This window comes from Paramisgurnus dabryanus, chromosome 21 (assembly GCF_030506205.2).
Source record: "Paramisgurnus dabryanus chromosome 21, PD_genome_1.1, whole genome shotgun sequence".
Classification (NCBI taxonomy): Eukaryota; Metazoa; Chordata; class Actinopteri; order Cypriniformes; family Cobitidae; genus Paramisgurnus; species Paramisgurnus dabryanus.
Genome location: NC_133357.1, coordinates 14681220 through 14703456, shown reverse-complemented (window position 1 = coordinate 14703456; position 22237 = coordinate 14681220). Strand labels below are relative to the sequence as shown.

Below are 22237 nucleotides of genomic sequence, written 5' to 3'. Positions count from 1 at the left end.
AATCTGAGATACAAACGTATTTAGTAAATGTCTTTGCTTTTCCAAGCTTTATAATGGGAGAAAACAGGGATCAGGAACAACTTCTGACTTTGAAGCCCAAAAAGTGCATCAATCCTTCACAGAAGTAATCCACATGGCTTCAAGGGGTTAATAAAGGTCACCTGTGGGTGATCGATGCGATATTGTAAGAAAAATGTCTATATTTTAAACTTTATAAACTGTAATAACAAGCTTCTGGTAACAACGCCATCTTGGACTCACGCGATTCACGAGAGTCACTGCGCATTGTACCCATGGCAACAAATACTCACTACGCTAAAACTCTTGAGTGAATCGAGTCCAAGTTACTGAAAGCTAGTTATTTCAGTTTACTTGAAATCTGTATATTTTTCTTACAAAATCGCATTGATTACCTGCAGAAGACGCTTTATTAATTCATTGGAGCCGTGTGGATTATCTATGTAAAGGATGGATGCACCTTTTTGGGGTTTAAAGTCAAAAGTTGTTATTTTCTTCTACCAATACAACGCTTTGAAGTGCAAGGACATTTACTAAAATAACTCCAAATGTGCACATTACCTCAATCATAGGTAATTCTGATATTTGGCCGGAGTATCCCTTTAATGGGTTGAACCCTACTGTTGTCAGTTAACTATAAACCTAATATAGTCCGGCTATGAGTAACTCACTTCAACAAACATGAATTTGGTAACATGTAGTTATGAAGAGATATATGATATTCCATCATGTAAGCAAAGCCAACAGTGATTACAAATTGTTTGGTTTCATTTTTTTATTTATTCCATTTATTTTGTGTCTGTCGTGCCCATGTCTCTTTTAAATGCAAAATTACTTTCTGGGTAGTTAAACTGAATGTCTGTAACCTCTCAACACATAAGACACAATTTTAAACAAAGGCTTCTGTTTTTCTCTCTACTTTCCTCATTATTCTGTGTATGCCTCCAAAGAGGCTTTAAAATAATTCATTTAAATTCTCAGCGTACGCCTAATATATTTAGTTGAAATCGAATTCCAGTTACAACACCATTTTGATTCTGCTCACCACCTCAGAGCGTCCGTCTACACAATTAAATCCAACAGAAAACCTCCCCAAGAGCACAAAAGCAGCCACACACATTATCTAACACCACAATAGGATCACACGGTGTAAACTTCTATTAAAAGACCCTAGAGCACGACAACACTTGACCATTCCACCTCCCAACACTCATCGCTCCTCTACTCATTCTGCATCTATAATCCCTTCGTCTCTCCTTTCTCTCGCTCTCGAACTATCTCTCTTTTTCTCTGACACCTCTCTTTGTTGGTGGTGTGTGAATAGGGCTAATTACAAAGAGAAGGTAGATGATTGTTATTCCAGCTCTTGTGCGTTTGTGTCTTACAGAACACAAATGTGCAAGAATGCGCAAGCATTTTCTTCAGCAATATAGATTTTAAGATAAAATCATATTTGACATGTACAAAGGACTTTTCACAAATATAACAGCTTGACACAATCATAAACACTATATGGTGGTAAGTCACTTAAAGGCAGCTGAGGTAACAATTCAATATGAAGAGCTCAGATGCAAAACCCACTATAAGTGCGTCTGACATGTTTTCTTGTAAATAACCATTTTATCAGGCTCTTATTTGTCAGTTTATTCAATTTGTCAGTAATTAAAATGGCTTATTTTTTTTTACAAATGTAGCTTTAGTCATCTGGGATTTAACAGATTGGACTTTTGCTGCAAAACCATATATACGTAAGTACAAAAATATCCACTTTTTAAAAAGTCTTCAGTCACTCCTTACTGTCCTTCTGAATAAAAGTAAAAGTCTCAAAATTTTGGTATTCGGTAAACCTCCTAACCGGGAAAAACCTTGCACCATGACGTAGATGCGCAGTTGTTCATTAAATTCTTACGTGCCAAAAGCATTCTCTCATTTTTGAGGAAGGTGGCGTTTAGCGGCTTTTGCATCTGAGCTCTTTGTATATACCCTTAAAAATAATGGTTCTAAATAGGGTTTTTTGCAGTGATGTCATAGAAGAACCATTTTTGGTTCCGCAAGGAACCTGTAAGTCAAAGATTGTTTCATTTTTTTTATTACCTTTTTATAGTCTAAAGCAGTGGTTCTCAAACTAGGGGCCTTGGCCCTCTGGGGGGCCACAAGATTTTCCTAGGGGGCCCCAGTTTTATGACATTTTATAAAATACATTAATTTGTCAAATTCTGACTAATAAAACCTCAGAAAAATAACGTTACTAACCAACAGCTCTACATTATATAATTTAATACGTTTTGAGTGTTTTATGTCATACAATTTCTTTGGGGGGGCTACGGAGGGCACAAGAGGGGAAAAAAGTTTAAGAACCACTGGTCTAAAGAACCTTCAGCATAAACAGAAAGGTTCTGCATATGTTAAAGGTTCCTCATGGAACCAACAAAAAACCTTTCAGGAACCTTTAATTTTTTTAAGAGTATAGGATGAATTCAGGTTGATTGGGACAGCTTTTGACAGTCATCTGAATTCACCATACATAATGTATAAATCTGTGGCAAGTGTGACTATACCCCTTTAAAAAGTGTGTTAAAGTGTGTATTTATGTAAAATACCTTATCCTATCAGACATAAATATAACATATATATGCCATCTGGGTTGATTTTGATGAAAAGTGTAAAGGGTCTGTTTATTTAAGCATCCCAACCAATGGCATTAGTTTGGGGCGGGACTAAGTTTGTACGACCAATGGCAGTGTTCAGAAAGCATGTTTGCAACAATCATTCATTTGAAAGTTTTGTTTGGTGAGCACAGAAAGTACACATTCAGCAAGTACACACTTCAGCAAGTTAACATCCAGTTGTTTGGTGTGTTATATATTTTACATTCAAAATCTCTAGGGCAACTGCAAATCTTCACAATCTCAATGTCAGCTAATGATTGCAGCTTTACTTAAAGCCATAAGTCAGTTTCAACTTCTGCTGCCATCCAAATTCTTCACAAAAGAAGTCTATTTACGCTGTAGCATCATCGAGCTGTTCTTATACACGAGGAAAACGTCTATGTAATATCTGAGAGATGAAAGCGTGTCTATTTTGGCTCCCTCTTCAGTGCTAAAAGACATCCAGTTCTTTTCATGGCGGAGCAGCAGTGAGTCTCAAGCAATTGCTGCATAAATACGAGTCTAGATGGGTTTGACTCAAAATCCAATCTCTATCATCATCACCACTGAAAACAGAGAAGGTTTCATTCGCAGAAAGGTCATATGATATGGAATTAGCATGATCGCATGTACATCGATCCTTGCATTCATTGTTTGAAGACGCTGAGCAGTGTACTTCAACAGTAAAGCGATAACCTTGTCAGGTGTAACTTCATACCGTTTCTCTTTCGCATCAGCAAACACAAACAACAGACGAAAAACGCTGATCCTTCTCATCACCAGCCGTCAGTCAGTTATAAAAAACCTCATCCTCCGACAAAGAGATGCTGTCCGCATGCCGCATGGCCCTTTCCGACTGAGAAATTCTCTGCTGTTGTTCAGGACGCTGCGCGTCAATCGGAGAAAAGGAATGGCTGGGGGAATGGGATTTAGGGGGCTGAGAAGGACCCAGAGAGCTGGTTTCATCATTAGCCTCCATGTGCATTCTGTAGAGATGCTGAGGAACACCTAGACTCCCTCCATCCAACAGGAACTGAGAGAGATAAAGGCTCTCGGGGTCTGTAAAGATATCCTTATTATCATCATCATTATTATTATTATGAGAGCAGAAATTAAAAAGACCTCAAGCACAAAGAGGCTTCTTCTGAAAGGAATTGAAATGAAAATTCTTTGATAGAATGAAAACTATATCATAATTGATGAAGCCCATTAAGTCCAAGCTCAACAAAGACCTAATGTGTTCATTTCTCACAACAGAAACATTTCTTTTTCAGGCATTTCTAAAGAACAGCTGCAAGACTTCAGAGTCAATACCACAGTATAATGTTGTGATCCATTTTGCACCTGGGTGCTTATCTGCGTTAGCCATTTATCATTATTCTCTGCCTATTACTGTGAAGAGCTATCATCCCCTTTATAATGAAATAAAAGTATTTGTACACATGCAGGCTGAGAGAGGTACATAGTGAAATAAAACAGATACAAAGTACTGTGCTACTTTTATTCAGCTGATGTGAATGCTTTTATCCAAAGTGGCTATCAGTGCATTACAACTATAGATTTTATCAGTATATGTGCTCCCTGGGATCTAACCCATGATCCTTTGCACTGTTAATGCAATGCTCTACCAGTTAGGAACACCTGATATTATGAATATGATCGTTTTGTGGCAAAGAAAATCTCCCACCATAAATTACCATTAACAAACACCAACCTGATATCTCAAAATGCAACATATGCTGGGTTTAATGGTGGTGTTACAATTACCTTGTAATGGGATTGTGCTGGTTGTGGCTTGACTTTCAATGTCTTGTGTGGACCAGGCATTCATCGCTGCCTCAGCCAGGGCAAACTGCTCTGCAACACCTGTGAAAGACAGAAAGCCATACTACAACAGCAGAGACGTTCACTACAAGTTCTGTTTTGCAAACGTACATCTTATGTAAATGATAAAACATTTAACATTATGAAATGTGCATGGTGCCCACCCATAAGTCTACCACCATAATGATGTTGCTATGATTTAGTGGCAAAGATATTCATTCATTTAGCAATAGATGCAATCAGATCTCTTTGTTCAGGGAGTGTTTTATTATCTGTAATATACATTGTTGCTATGGTGACTTATGAGGAAGCATGATGTAAGCATGAGGACAACAGAAAGAGTCATACGAGGGAAAGGCAGGACCTCACAATAGATTTTAGGTTTGAAAAATTCTACTAATGATGCATGCTTTTGTAATAATTTTACATACTGTTAAACGTTAACAATTTTTTTGCATATTATAAGAAATGTGTCACATTCATATGTAATGTGTGCTGTAAGTGCACAATCAATCCTGCACTTACCACACAATGTTTAAAAGTAAAAAGGTTGCCTCACCTGCAGCAAATCGAGCTTCCTTGATTTCATCAGTAAGGTGAGAGTAGAGCTGTTCGTCCTCCTGTAGTGCCGCTCCGACACCTCCCCAGCCTCCACCATCTCTACTCCATCCATACAAGCCTCCAGACGTCGCCTCACCTCCCCAACTCTTCCACTCAATCAGATGGGCGACCCGGCCTTGGGCCATTGCTGTGGGTTTGGTGATGTGGTCCTTAATGGTGGCCAGCAGTCCTGAGGAGATTGGAGGGATTAGCATAGATGCAAATCAAATGAAATGAAAGAAAATAGGAGGTGGTAAGGAAGTGACGCCTTGAGAGAGAGAAAAATTATAACCTTACGATTATGGATACATTGTTGGGAATAATTAAGCTTAAGGGATAGTTCACCCCCCCCCAAAAAAAATAAAATATTTCATCATTTACTTACTTTCATGTAATTTTTACAACTGTATAGCTATGTCGCAAATTACATACTATTCACTATACACTTAAACTATGCACTATGCACACAAACATCTAATATGTGAATTTTAAAAGAGTATCTTCCTAAATGAAACACTGTTTTTTTACTAACCGGAAGATTTAAACCCATCTTGATGTGGTCAATCACTAGAATAACATCACAACCGACGAGGAATAACAACAAAAGCCAATTCAAATCAGTTTAACTCTATTTTTACCACAGCCATAACATACAGCTTAAATTTACAGATTTTAGATACTGCAACGCTAGGAAAACACATCACAAATGCTAAAGAAAGAGCTGAACAACTCAGTGTAAAACAGTGAGTAAAGCCAAAAGCATGATCAAAGAAAGGTACACAAATTTTTCTGCATTTCTTACATTATCGACTGGTCTTTGTTGAAGGTGAAAAAACCAGTGTCATGCGCATGTGAAGGAGAGTCAGATTCTGACGTCAGACCAATGTTGGGTTTGGACGTTAAACCGACCCCAACGTTGGTCTTTTAGCGTCAGACCGACGTTGGCTTTTGCCGTCAGACCGACGTTGGCTTTTGCCGTCAGACCGACGTTGGCTTTTGCCGTCAGACCGACGTTGGCTTTTGCCGTCAGACCGACGTTGGCTTTTGCCGTCAGACCGACGTTGGCTTTTGCCGTCAGACCGACGTTGGCTTTTGCCGTCAGACCGACGTTGGCTTTTGCCGTCAGACCGACGTTGGCTTTTGCCGTCAGACCGACGTTGGCTTTTGCCGTCAGACCGACGTTGGCTTTTGCCGTCAGACCGACGTTGGCTTTTGCCGTCAGACCGACGTTGGCTTTTGCCGTCAGACCGACGTTGGCTTTTGCCGTCAGACCGACGTTGGCTTTTGCCGTCAGACCGACGTTGGCTTTTGCCGTCAGACCGACGTTGGGTTTTGCCGTCAGACCGACGTTGGGTTTTGACGTCAGACCGACGTTGGGTTTTGACGTCAGACAGACGTTGGGTTTTGACGTCAGACAGACGTTGGGTTTTGACGTCAAAAAAACGACGTTGGGTTTTGCCGTCAGACCGACGTTGGGTTTTGACGTCAGACAGACGTTGAGTTTGACGTGAGACAGCGTTGGGTTTTGACATCAGACAGACGGCTGAAATAATAAACCAGTGTTATGCACATGTGAAGGAGAGTCCAATTCTGGCAAGGAGACCAACGTCAGTCTTCTGTTACGGTAGCAAAACTCTGATTGATGAGTGCGTCCAGTGTTAGACACTTAATTTATACAATTGAATGAGCACTTATTTTTTTTGGAATTTTCAATGTGAACCTTCTTATGCTATTTATGCTGCAAAATGATGTAAAATAGTGCGCAAGTGTCCAATTTGGGATGCACCTTTTGACTTTATTCTTCTGTACGAAAGATATTTTGATAGATGCAGATAACCAAACTATTGTCCCCCAGGGGCTTCTACTGTATGGACAAAAAAGAAACACTGAGACATTTCTCAAACATCTTTTGTGTTTCACAGAAGAGAGAACGGCATATAGGTTTTCAATCAAATGCTGAGTTTTTATTTTTGCGTGAACTATCTCTATATTCTCGCATTCATTAGAAGCAAAAAGTTGAAAAAAAAATACTCAATAAGCCATTAACTGCATGCCTCTGGAAGTGATGAAAAGGCCCTTCTAACGTTTTACTAATGTGCTGTCATCCTTGTGATGGGTTTTAAAAGTGACTTTTTAATAGCTTTCCCCAAGTGCTTCAGTTCATTTAAATTTTTTCACAAAAAAGAAAGAAATGAAACAATTTGGTTAATCTGAGATTTGCCAGTAGTTCCTCATAATACACATCCATTGGCAGGTGACTATATTTATAATTAAAACTAAAATATAAAAAAGTTGTTTATTTTAACGCCTTATTAATATCTGTAATTAATTTCCTGAATAGAGTGGGTGTGGAGGAGTCAAGCTAAAAACAGGAGGAAAAAACAGTAGTGTTAGAAAGAAAGAAAGAGAGAGAGAGAGAGAGAGAGAGAGAGAGAGAGAGAAACCATTTATAAATGACATATTTAGTAAGAGGGAAATTACATTAGCAGTAGCTTACATAGAGCATGCACTTATTATTCAGATGAATGATTCTGAATGATAACAAAAAACAACAACGACAAAAACCATCACACGCTGGGTCTAATTTGCACTATGTTGCTCACCCAGCAGGGAAGATGTTGCCAGTTCTCCAATGTCATACCCACTACTGCTTCTTTTATCTGTCAAACCCCCATTGTAGGACTGATGGTTACCCTAAATGAAATAACAAAACAGTAAATACAAACGACAGCCTAGCATACGAATGCAAGCTTTTGAAATATTACAAATCCTAGCTAGGTGGTGAGTCACTAGTGTTAATTACACCTTACAAGATGCTTTTCCTAACTCTCACACATTCTGTTTTGGTGTGAAAGCGCTCCCATGTATCTTTGAAATGTATACACTTTCAGGCTAGCACAGAGAGACTTCTGTATAATGGGTAATTATTATTTTTGGATTGCTGATGATAAAACTGCCATAATCATGTCAAAAAACCTCATAAAGGCACCTGGAAAATAGGCTGTCCTTCAGCATAAGACTGAAGCTCTTCCATAGGATGTTGCTGGCCACCTTGAAGATCTGTGGAGACAAAAATGTTGTTATTTACCTGTTAATAATTGTTTTTGATATAAATATCTATACATATACAGCACCAGAAAAAAGTTTGGACACACTAACTGAATGATCTTAATTTTTTATTCTAGAGGTGTATTTTTAATAAAAATAAAGCATTGTCTTAGGAAAAAAGTATACCTTTAATTTGCCTTAAATTGATTTGTATATAAAAAGCATCTCCTAAATGCATAAATGCACTTGCATTTGCCCTTCTGCATTTAAACCGGAGTGGACGGACGGGACTGACTCCTGTTGCTCTCATGTTTCCATGGCAACAAGAGATTGTCTTGACAACGCCTCCCTGGGGATCCCCAGTGCACGAGAATGTTTTCTTCGCGGCCTGCATCTCATTGAGGTGAGACCTTAAAGAGGACAGCTAATCTCAGACCTGTTGAGCTTCAGGGACACACCAGCACATTCTGAAGGAACACTTAATTAATAGGTATCAAATAACAATGCGTGACCTTTACAATGTCACACGTTGGTTGTTTGTTCCCCCTATAAAACCCACCTCCCATTCATTACAGTGAAACTCCATCTATCTAACATATGCATTATACATACGTCTCGACCCTGGCATTTAACACACACGTTTCATCTTGTGTACGATGTGCTACGTTGTCCCTGAACCTTCTCACTTTTGCACAGAGCTCAGACAAACAAACACTCCTCCATGGGATTTACAGATCATACACTTCACTGCAACCCTGCCGCTTGGTATTTCCTTGGAGAACACATTGAAGATTAAGTTGTTTCATCTCTTATCCTAACCTTCATTTGTAACATGAGGTTATAAAACGTCATGAACTCAGACTTACAATACATAAAATATGTATATTCAAATGGGAATGTAATAATTTCCTCTCCTCTTTATTCTGGTACACAGAGCTCAGGGAAACTTCAAGGAAAAATTCCTATTTTGAATCCTAAGCGGCTTCTTTAAGCACAAAAAAATTTATTAAAAGCAATTAAACCCTCGGAGTATGAGCCAGGAGGACATAACATAACACATAAAAGGCACATTCGCAATAATAAAACTGCATGTTATCTATCACAATAGGCTCCTGCCAAAACCACTCATATAAACTAGTTATTTTAGCCAACTATATAAACACACATGCACATTTTGCATTCTAAAAAATATATGTATCAACATACCATGTGAATGATTTGAGGTGGAGATAACAGACAGGTGGAGGGCTGAACAGACTGACAGGTAAGCTGATGGACACAGGACGCACAGAGAACAAGACTTGCATGAGATCCAGAGACAGATAAAGTCAGAGACAATCAGGATGAGACTGACCTTGGTGACCTTTGCAGAGGCAGGAGCCCATGTTCAACAGCTTAGCAGTTATCTGTTCACCATGCTGAGTTAAAGTGGGGCGATGGGGGAAATAAACAACTGAGGGAGAGAGAGAACTAGATGACAGAGGGGAAGAAAAAAGATTGGTCCAGAAAAAGGATCCAATAAGATCTAGTGTCCATCTGTACAGTGAATAAAGCACTGTCTGTTTAACAAGTGGGGATGGAAGTGAGGAAAGGAAAAGGAGGAGAGAGAATAAGTGGGGAAAACATCACACTGACTGTCTACGTAGAGATCCCTCCTCTCTTCTTCTCCTCCCCTCCCTGCTCTCATTTTCCACCTCAGCGCTGCAACTTCAACACCCTCTGAATACTGAAAATACCACCTTTCATTGAGGATAAATGGGTTAAATTTGTGTGTAATCATTCGAAAGTAACCAGAATGAGACTGAAGACTGAAAGACAGATAACAGAGGGAGACAGAGCGATAATTTGGGGTATGTGATAAGATATGTTCAGTTAGTGGAATGGGCCTGCATTTTTTTTTTAAGCTGAATTAATATAAATAGATTTTTTTTAAGGTAAACACGATAGCAGCTCATAAGTCAACACTTTGACGTTGGCATTGTGCTGCCCTCTAGTGTTGCTTAGGTGAATGTGCATTCAACAGCACACTGAATGTGAAGAATAGACTGTATTTTTGAAATGATAAAAAATTGCTTTCATTTTTGTTTTTACTGTGTATTAAACATATTTTTATGTATAACATTTAAAGTAATGTAAATTATGTAATGCAATTGAATTGTACAGTAATTCCAGAGTAGATATGAATCTTCCTCAAGGGCAAAACAGAATTGATGAAGTGATGAAAATGATTTGAACATGGTTCAAGGAATTATGGTTTGGAACTGTCATTATTAATATATCATCATTTCTTATGTTATATGTAAAGATAAACTGTAGTAATATTGAACACACTGAGCACACTATTTAGAAACTTTGTATTTGCTACATTTATATTCATAAATTATATTATATTATTTTTTATTCGTTCAATAACTTCAACTCTTATCTAATCCATGCCATGTTGAAAAAAATTGAAATGTTAGCTTTTTGTCAACCTAACAGTTATGGTTAACATGTGGCCATTTTTGGGCAATCATGAGATTTTGGTTATTTTGTTTTAATAGCATAGTCATATACATTTAAGGGGTTTAAATAAAGATACTTTAATAAAAGAAAAAAGTTAATAAACACAAAACACATTCATTAAATATACCAATAAGGATTATGTAGGTCAATATTATTTTAGCATTGATATTTTATTAACTGTAACAAAACAAGGAGTTCACCAAGTTTTGTACACTTGTTAAAGTCAATCTTTAGAGAACACGTCAGGGACACGTCTGAACTTGTGGCTTCTTTTCAGTTCGTCTTTTGTAAACCTGTAATTCAGTAAGCAAACATTGTTGAAATACATTTTTACTGACGTCACCCTCGGGGTCAAGTTCGTGCACATGGGAAATTTCTGATCACTTGTAACTGCACGCACATAGAATGTTTCATTTCCATCACATTTATTCAAACTATGCAATTATCCAATTTATACTAAGGAAGCAATAACATATCAAGTGCTGCATTTTCTGCATGAATTTTAGGTTAAATACTGCATTAACACTTCAATTTATTAAACTTTTCTTGCTAAACTTCTCTAAAATGTAGTGTAACGAATACATTGCGTGTAAATTTATTAGTTCAAGTTTAAGAGTGTAATGCTTAAATCGGGGAAAGCCTGACTTACTGTGGTTATTGTATGTAATTACAAGGCTTGTTCGACTTAACGCGGCGCTGCGCAGACAAACTGGCCTATGACATCAAATATCGCGAGAGCAACCCGAAAGTGTAACGTTTCTTTCGAAACACCTTGCGGTGCTTTGACGTCATATTCAGATTTATCTGCGCAGTTCCTCGTGAAGTCAAACACATCTCATAATTCATCTTAACAACACGAGGCCCCATTTTTGATCATATCTCGTAGTAACTTACTGTTAAATGAACTAATAAAGTATGCCTGACTTTTGGGGCACATACATTTCCATATACATTTAACAAGCAATTACAATTACAATTCCCGCAGTTTTCCATACCACTCAAACCGGGTATATTTCTCAACTTTATCCCAACATGGAAAACTACATGGTATATCATTAACTTACATGATCTATTCAAAGAGAACAAATAGGTAAATCACGGAAGGAACGTCATCCTAAATTAAAGAGAGCGACTGAATACCTTTAAGATGCTCCTCCATGATGTGGGTGAAGTCGTTTGTAATCACGTGGAAATGGTAGGCTAATTTAAGATCTTACCTTACGTGTTTATAAGTTTTAAGTTTGTTTGCATCAAACGCCACACAAAATGGTCATTTAAAATCACAGATGCAACCCATCTTTTCCTACCGTTAGCATTTAGTAGACCTACTCATTTCGTTATTTATTTAAAAACCAAACAGTAGCGTACTAGGAACTTTTTAAGCAACCATAAAATAACGTTCCCAGAACGTTGCCGGTCGGTTATTTTTAAATATACAAATACTTAAAGGGAACATTCTCTTTTATGTTAATTTTCTGCAACCCTGTTTTCAGATTTTTTGTAATATAACGAATAACGTTAAAGATGACGTTAATGAATCATAACTGCTATAATCCGATTGAAGGAGGGTAAAATGTGGCACTTTATCCATTATGTTTTTTCAGTGGACGTATACGTTTTTATACTTTGTCAATGGACCCATTAAATAACAATTTTGATTATAATATGATTATGACTATGTTTCGTCTTCATCATGTATGCACAGTGCTAAAACGTATGGCAAAACTAATTGCAATGTAAACCTTTATCATGCCTTTAGTCGAGGTCCTCACCTTTGAACCGTAAAAAATATAAAGAACAAGACAAAACATGGTTTGTTTATTCATGAGAAACTGTATTTAATGTTTCAATGGAGCAGATGTATGTGTGCCTGTGTTTTGTATCATTCAAGATCCATCAGGGCATACATGAACAGGTGAATCTCCACTCGATGTTTCAAAGAACCCAAACAGTAGCATATTGTTTTAGATATGCTAATATGACACAATGAGATATGAAAAACTATAGGTCAACTTAAAGATCAGGGTATAGTAGCCTATGTAAGTGTCTGTGTGTAATTGAACATCTGCACGAACACAAACATATCCACACTGATGTTCATCCTCAGTTTAATTGTACATTCTCCACATGATCCTGATCTTAATAACTTCCACCTTCATCCGTGTGTTTTGTTGATCCCTCCAAAGGGACAAAGTGGCTTAAAAAGAATAATCAAAACTCTCTTGGTATTTACTGGATGAACAAACCTTTTAATGTCTTTCAGCTGCTCATAGCAGATTGTTAGGTGCTGTGATAAACACTCAGATATAAACACTGCTGTTTGGTTCATTATGATATGACTGATAAACCCATGAAAACATAAGGGTTGTTTATTAAATAATGTCACGCTAATTCTGATAATACTTTATAATGGATGTAGCTGTCTTCTCGAATTTTCCTGTTTATTTTAGTTATAGTTACAAGGAATATATTTATTAGAAATGACACGAGTCAGTTCGAACACCCCTGTTTATATTTTGTTGGAAAATCCCAACCCTCTGTTCTCCAAAATGTAGGTAAGATCATTGAAAGAAAGGAACGTTTCCATTGAAATGCTTTTGTAGGCCTATATGATAAACTGAGACTATTTTTAAAGGATTACATGCAGTTTGGTTCTCTGTACTCAACCACAAACATCAGCTTCTCTGAACCAATAAACGAACAAATTCACAAAACACAAAAGTTGTATTTTTTTAAAGAGATTCTGTGATTATAATGTTTTGTTCAGGGAAAAAAATCCCTCTCCCTTCCCATGGGATTTGTCAGTTTGATCCCCAGTCACTTCTTTTCCAACATTTCCACAAGCTGAAACTCCACGAGAGAAGAATTTATTTTTGGTTGCTGACTTTGGAGGTCTTTGGCTTTGTCTTCTTCTGCTCAGTCTCCATTTAGTTTACATATCGCTGTTACCATAAATAACACGACTAAAGCAATAATCCATTTTTATGAGTGTGTCAGTGGTTATTCCCCTGGAGAGGCAAGACTGAATGCTTTAATCAGTGCCCTGTAGTCATATGAATAACACAAGGTTTACAAAATTCAGTTTAACTTAAATATTATTTATTGCATTTGCAGCTTAGCGTTTATTACACAAAATCAATTTTAAATGGATTAAGTTAAGAAAAGTTTCATTTTGCACAGATTTTTGGAAAGCACATTATTTCAAACTCTATTAAAGCTGTGACAATGCCCTTTTGATTATTTTTATAACTCACTAAATCTTTTACAGATTAAAGGAATGTTCAGTCATCTTTTCATTACAATCTTAAAAAAAAGTTTTTCACAAAAGTTTCACAAAATGCCTTTTATAAATATATAAATATACAAATATATTAAATGAGTCAGACCTTCTGCTTTCAAACAAACAAACAAAACGGGGGGGAAACTTTCATCCTATTTTCATTTGTTCTCTTTAATAACCTTAGTTTTAAAAATGGGTAGGTTTCTTCAAAAATACAAAATTTTCAGCAAAAAGGAATTTTGTTAGAGATCAGATTAAGAATGTTGATCAAAACATACACAGAGTTTAAAATTTGTTTTAGCTTCATTTTTTTATAAATTGGGTAATTTACAGATTTCCGTAAAAACTTGGCTGGGAACTCATCAATGGCTATAAGAGTTAAAGAGGTCACTGTTTCAATTTTGTAGGTGCTTGGTGCTGGGGTGCACTTAATGATGTTGCTGCAATTTCTCTATGCTTTTTACACGGTAGTTTATTGTATTATTGCAAATTACTTATGTAATGTCATACCATTTTTTTCTCTCTTAAGGCCCATTTCCATGTGAAATGGAAAGGCATGTCGAGTTTAATATATATATATATATATATATATATATATATATATATTAACAAATTAAGTGAAACAATTTCAACTTGTTTTTATAAGTTATCACATGACAATACATAAAAAAGTAGGTTGAATTGACTTGCAAAACCAAGTTGTTGTGTGTATATTTTCTATTATAAACACTCTAAAAATGACTGGGTTATTTTTGACCCATAATGGGTAAATATTGGACAGAACACACTGCTGGGTTAAAACTGACCCAATGCTAGGTTGTTTTAACCCAACTGCTGGGTCATTTAATCCAGCACGTGTTCTGTTCTATATTTACCCATTATGGGTCAAAAATAACCCAACCATTTTTAGAGTGTATGCCAATATGTTTGATAATTTCTGTTTTTCTGTGACTTTTAGTTTTTTCTTCTTCTTTGTTAAGCTGCTTTGAAGCAATGAAACATAACACAAATGCTATACAAATAAATGTGACTTGACTTTATTGAAAAAACCCTAGAGATCCTAATGGGGTTTATTTTGTCATAATGACCAGATAATTGGACTTCATCCTTCTTAGCCTACATGGTTAATACCAAATAGTAAATAAAGAAAGGTTATCTCTTTAAAAGAAGATATCAGAGAATGTTATTAAACATTTAAATATTTGTTGCGGCTTATTTTAAAATGTGAAATGTATTTAAATGTGTATATATATATATATATATATATATATATAGATAGATAGATAGATAGATAGATAGATAGATAGATAGATAGATAGATAGATAGATAGATAGATAGATAGATAGATTATGTTTAACAAAATAATAATTATATAGATATAGATAGATAGATAGATAGATAGATAGATAGATAGATAGATAGATAGATAGATAGATAGATAGATAGATAGATAGATAGATAGATAGATAGATAGATTATGTTTAACAAAATAATAATTTGACTTGAATAAAAACATATTTTTTATTTAGTGAAACGCCTACTTCTATTGAACAGATTTGACTGATTTCAGTAAGCACAAATCTTAATGCTATAGCATATAATGATATTCTAGAGAATTGTGTTCTTATTTTATAGCAACAGTTTGGGCAGAGCACCTTTTTTGTTCCAACACGACAATGCCCCATGTACAAAGCAAGATTCAAAAAGAAATGATTGATTCAGTCTGGTGTTGAAGAACTTGACTGGTCTGAATAAAGCCCAGACCTAAACCCAGCTAAACATCTTTGTTATGACTTGCAGGCTCTGAGCCAAACACTCATCACCCAAACCCTCATCAACCAAACCCACCCGTCATTTTTAGCACAGATAAAGTCCAAAGCTGGACTTTTTCCAAAGCTGTTGCAAAAATATGGAAACAAAATTCTTTAAATATTTATATTGTTTTGAATAAGAGTTCTTAACGCCATTTTTAGCATTTATGGCTATATTCATAGTGGTCAATCACTAGATTAAAAATGCAGTTTAGGTGAATTGGAGATGTCAAATTGCCCTTCCCTCAGTGTGTGTATATATCATTGTGTGTATACTTTTTGGACTGTGGAAGGAAACCGTATACTGTAGTACCCAAAGTAAACCCATACTGACACAGGGAGAACATGAAAAATCCACACAGAAAGACATGACCCAGCCAACCAGGGACCCTCTTGCTATGAGACAACAGTGCCATCCCAAACATCTTTATTTGAAGGGGCTAATAAATATATATATATATATTTGTATATAGTTTTAATAATAATGGCAACAAATAGCCGCTTCATGTTGAAACATGTTAAACACATCTCCATTTGTCATCAGCTATTCAGAGGGACTGTAGGGGATTCCCAAAGCAGAGGTTTATAACCACAAACCTATAAATCCTATAAGATTTGTTGATAGTATATTTTCCACACGCCAAAAGTCATTAATGAACTCAAGAGCTCATTTGTTCATTGTTTCAGCACATCAGCGCCTTTAGAAACCTGATCTGCTTTTCCTGTCCAGTGTTTTTTCCCATTGTAAAGGCCCATACCATGCACCGGCTCAGCAGGTTTCCACTACTGTTTACTCCCTCCTACTGTCGTCTGTTCTCACACCTCTTCAGACAAACCTAATCTCACCAGTCTCACCTGCTGCTATCCTTCACAACCCCCCACTTGTTGCCGTCGAACAGAAAACTCTACACATTCTTTTACTGCCTCAAAGAAAATGCTGAAAGACGGATTTGTAGATATGATCTGAATGTGCCAATGCTTGTTATTTTTACCAATGCTCAGTGCCTCTTGGTAGAGGTTTGGTCAAGTAGAGAAGGCATCCAGCTTTCTGTCTGTTCCTGTTTCTGGCTGATACTGTTACACGAAAATATTTTTACTGCAATTAATGACGTAATGTAAGACCAGAAAACGTAAACTTGACTAATTTTAACTGCTTGTTTAAATGCTCTAGGACAGATGTGTTGAAACACCACTGGGAATTAGGCCTACATCAGAAATAAACTTTACTGAAACAGAATTTGGCAGATAGGCAAGAAATATGTCTTGTTAGTGAACAGAAAAAATAATATAATAACAGTACATTTATAAAACTTAAATTAAAAAAGGGAGGTGCTGACTTAGAAATCAGGGTTTTTTCAAGAAAGCCAGTGTACTATGAGTTGGATACACAAAAGTTGATAAAGGGTGACACTACCTACACAATCTCACAGGAATTTATACGTACACTGTTCAAAAATTTTTTTGCCCTTAAATTTTTAAGTACAATCAACTTCAATGGCGGCTCGTGATTGCTCATCCGAGGGGTGCAAATTCAAAATACGTGTTCGGAGTGTCGTGTGTTGCTTGTGTTTTCAAAAGATGTGTTTGTTGCGTCATGTGAACCATGTGCATCACGTGATTTGTCAAAATAAGTGCCTGCTGCACACGCGTCAAAACCGTTTATGATAAAAGATATGCTCACATTCACAAAATACACGCAAGACACTCCCTTAACAGTAAACTCTGATTACGCATGAGATTATGTGAGTATCTGGCAAACGCGAGCGTCTCTTTTATCATAAACAATTTAGACGCATCCGCAGCAGGCACTTATTTTGACAGGACACGTGCTGCACATAGGTTCACTCGACGCGCAGAACACATATTTTGAAATTACGAACCTCACACATGACGGGCTACATACATGTTGTGGCGAACTTCGCATCGAACTCCCTCGAAAAAAAGAAGTCACCGGCCACCACTGATCAACTTGGATTTACAAGTTTATTTTAATCTTGACTAGTTAGAATTTGCTAAGAAAGTTGAAATAAGTTAAACTAATTCAACTTTATTTTATAACTTACAGCAACCAAAAGTTGAAATTTAAGTTCATTATACTTCAAAATTTAAGGGCAAAATTTTGTATGAATTCATATCTCATTCGTTATGTTTGCGGGGCTAGGGGTGTGGCTTTAACATAGTTTTTTAGTAATCACACCTTTTTTGTACAAATTACAACGTACAAACTTATTCGAATTGGCCACCTCGTAAAATATGATGAATTCCTGTGAGATTGGGTTGGACACAACTTGTGTTTCACACATTAATGATCTCCACTTTTCTTAACTCTTTCCCCGCCAGCGTTTAAAAAAAAAGTTGCCAGCCAGTGCCAGCATTTTTAATGATTTTCACAAAAGTTGAATGCCTTTCAGAAAATGTTCTTCTTTAAATATATAAACATACAATAAATCAAATAAAAGAACAGACCCTCTGCTTTCAGGGAAAAAAACTTTTAATCCTATCTCCATTTGTTCTCTTTTTATCACCTCTCAAATATGTTTAGGTTTCTTCAAAAAGACGGGATAAATGAATTTTTGTAAAGGAATTTTGATAGAGATCAGATTCAGATTGATGATCAAAACATACACAGTTTTTACTGTTTGGCCTAAGGGGTTGCTTCTGGGTTTTATAAGTTGGATAAGAGTGCCGCCTGGGGGATAATAGCGGACATATGGATTGCCGTAAAAACTTGTCATTGGCAGGGAAGCGTTTTCTCTTAATTGACGAGTTAACTTATGAATATTTTATTACGAAGCATTCACCCTTCGTGTGAAATGTGTCATGTTTGAGGAAAAACTACAGAAAGATAAAAGGTGTTAGTCAGACAATATTGCAAGATAAATCTTGACAGAACAATTATAAGGTATTGCATAATTTATTTTAAAATAATGATTTATCAAAGATTTATTGTGAAATCTTATTACATGGCTACCTACCAAAAACATAAATTACTGAGTCATGAACGAGACTGCAAAGGGCCATGAATAGCGAAACTAGCAACTCCTGGAACAACAGCCAAAAGCACAATTTACCTGCCAGTTTCGCTGTCATTATCCAAAACTATTTGACCACAGAATGATCAGAAAATCAAGCACTTCATTGAGCAATGTAATAGTATAAAATAGCTATTAAGACCACTTATAATAAACTCATATATAAACCTAACCCACTGAGAGATAAGTCCCAGTATTATAAGAATTAAGGTGCAATTTCACGGTTTAAAATATCATCTCACTCTTGATTATGTTGTCCTATATTGTTACCTTCTTGCCACAATGTGAGGATCCAGAGCCCAGCAGCGTACATCTGCATGACCCACTGCCTGCAACGCAGCATTCAGGCTCTGCTAAAAGGAAATTGCTTTAATCCAAAATTGGGTTGAAGCAATTTACTCGGCCCCTTCCTTAAGCAGTGCCAGATTCAAGGACCACCTCAGCACCAGCTCACGTAGGGGGACGATTGCAGGCCTCTGTGTCCTCGGGGCATGCAAACTCTCTTTCCATATGCTGCCTAATTGGTTTAATTACAGTAATTATCTGCTGGGGTTCACATTGTGCAGACAGGGGCGATTAATGGCTTCAAGAACACATGCGGACAGGAGCGAGGGGGCGAAGGGAATTGCTGAAGAATGCCAGCAGAAAGAGGGTCGATAAAGTTTGAAAGGACTGTCGCGGACGCTTAGGAAGAAGAATAAACAGAGCTAATTGAAAGTTGACTACAGAGAAGTGAAAATAAAGCTTGTGTTGTTGAACAAGTCATTATTTGACCTGAAAAACTTACAAAAACACTGGGAAACTTCAGGGGAAGCAATCACGAGGATTTGTGCCGTTTGCGGCTGTCGTCTTAAAGGCATGGCGTAACTGATCAGCAACTCGGAAAGGAAAAAGATCATATTTCATTGTCAAGCTGTCAAAACCTGAAATAAAGTTAAGGAAGGCGCACTGACGGATAAGTTACAGTCTAGCGATCGTAATTAAACAAACTACACAGCCCTGTATGTTGTAAAAATGCAGATAAGATAAGCTGTGTTTAACAATCAAGGACACTTATCACAAAGCAGGATTTGTTTGAGTCCTGCAACAAATGTATGTGTCCGCGCATTTGTTTATTAAGCAAATAAATGCGTTTCCATAGAGAGATGTCACCAATAACATAAAGTCATTTGAAAATTATAAAAGGAAGTAAAGTTAGCTATTTTTCTGTGTGTTTAAGGACACACAGTTCTGTGCTAAGCAGTTTCGGTTTCTTTGTTGGGTCTCCACCTAATTCGCAATGTAGAATCAAAGCCAACTGAGAATCAACATAAGTTGTTAAAAAAGAGCCATGAAGACAAACAGAACGATCTGCAGGGAAAAAGAGCAATAAGAATAAGTGTGGAGAAAGTGAGAAACATACAGAAAAAGTGAGAGAGGAAGACCAATATAGCCCCAAATTGGGAGGATGTGTTTTTTGGTTAGAAACCCATCTCTAAAATTATCCAGGGATGAAATTCCACAACGCTTGCTGGCTTTGTGTGTTCAGATGAAACGGGCGATGGAAAAGACGAGAAATAAATATAAAAGGAAAACTCATACTCGAACAGTATAATGATGATTTTTACAATGTGAGCTCTTTAAAGAGCAAAAACACTTCAAAGCCACTCGAATGGAAGAAAGCTAAAAATGAAAGCCACAGGCCTCACACTGGACATTTGGCCATTAAGGTTAAACCATGTATACAAAGCATAAAACACAGTGGCCCAGCCTTCAATGCAGTCCTCACCTATGCTATAGTAGCCTGTAATTTAGGCTTGGCAAAGAAATGTATATGCACCAGGGTCATGCACCATTCAAAAATGTATTGAGAAGGCTTTAAATTTTATAGTTCCTCAAACTTACATTTTCATATTACAATTTTTTGGTTTGTGTATTTTTACTATATTTAATTATTTATTTATTTATTTAATTGTGCTGTATTATTTTGCCTTTATTAAAGACTGTGGTAGTTACATAGCAGATATTTTATATATTTATATATAACGGGGAGAGCGGGTACAACGCTTTTTGGTTTTGGCTCAATCATTAAAAAAATATTTGAGTTTGATTAATTATATTTTTACACAAGCAACACACACATCTCTGCTACAAATGAACATTTGAAGTTTGTTTCTAGTACTTACCATTCTGAGACAAACGTGACAGAAGAACAAACGTTACAACTTACCTCATTGGTGGGGTTAATTATAACAGGCAGGGGGTTAGTTGTAACACTTGCTAAAAATTAAGTTTGCAGGCAAATATTTCAATACTATTTTGTCTATATACTTGAATTGGATATTGTTTATATATCTGTCTATAATAGACGGGTATCCACACTGTATTCATTCATCCAGCCTTTTTCTAACAATAGTTCAATTATAAATGGATACAAATGTCTAAATATGTGAGAAAACGCTGCACAATTATGACAAAACATTTTTTTTATATGTGACCCAGTCTGTAATAACCATACTACAGTTTCAAAATCAAATTCTGAGATAATGAGCATCAAAGTCTGATTTTAGCCATTCATTTCATTATGATTTCAATCTTAGATGAACTTAGAAAACCTTACCTTATTCAATCAATATTAAAGGTATGAACAAAAATTAATTTTTGATAAGACGGGCACATTTATTTTGTTGGCAGCCAACAATCATTCATGTGTAGCCTATTTAAAACAACGGCAAGAATTACGCTAACGTTAGCGGTTTTCATATCGTAAGTGCTGAGGGGTTAGTTGTAACACAGCGTTACAATTAACCCCGCTGGGTCAAAATATTTTTAAGCCCACCAAAAAAAGTTGTTAAGAGCTGCAGATATATTTAAAAAATAATGCTATGTTTTAGTTAACAAGACACTGATTAATATGACATAGCATTGGATTTGGTATCTTACACACCCAACTTAGAAACCGAAAAAAAAACATATGATAAAAAAATTTACTTACATGCCACCAAAACACTCGTTCATCTATAACTCTCTGGAAAAACATTATACATTTCCAATAATTAGCAGGACATCGTCTTTTGACAGCGTAAAAAAATACTGGGAAAAACCCGCTCAACCTTGTGCATCAATGTAAACAGTTCGTGTTAACCCCGCGTTAGTTTTTTTTCCCGCGCACACCTATATATATATATATATATATATATATATATATATATATATATATATATATATATATATATATATATATATATATATATATATATATATATATATATATATATATATATATATATATATATATATATATAATATTAATATTTTTTATTATTACTTATTTATTCCTCACAAAACTAAAAACAATATCGGCATTATACTGTAATTGTGTTAAATTTACGAATTATTTCAGTAAATTATATTTTCTTGTCATATTAAAATACCATCCCATTTCAAATTAAATTACACATTTTAGGATAAAAATGTATACTCTTATTCTT

The 22237-nt window shown here is 36.1% G+C and overlaps 1 protein-coding gene across 2 annotated transcripts; it reads right to left on the bottom strand.

Annotated features, from left to right (window-relative positions):
- Positions 1–806: 806 nt before the first annotated feature.
- Positions 807–11981, bottom strand: fam131c (family with sequence similarity 131 member C). Of its 2 annotated transcripts, XM_065285815.2 has the most exons (8): positions 11784–11981; positions 9493–10936; positions 9345–9407; positions 8080–8150; positions 7694–7784; positions 5050–5280; positions 4434–4532; positions 807–3725 (listed from the first exon to the last, which is right to left on the bottom strand). In XM_065285815.2, exons 2-8 carry the CDS (start codon positions 9521–9523, stop codon positions 3457–3459), a joined length of 855 nt encoding a protein of 284 aa, XP_065141887.1. In that variant the 5' UTR covers positions 9524–10936; positions 11784–11981; the 3' UTR covers positions 807–3456. The 2 variants fall into 2 exon arrangements, with proteins under 2 accessions (XP_065141887.1, XP_065141888.1); XM_065285816.2 differs by lacking the exon at positions 9345–9407 and having other exon boundaries at positions 9493–11978.
- Positions 11982–22237: the final 10256 nt, after the last annotated feature.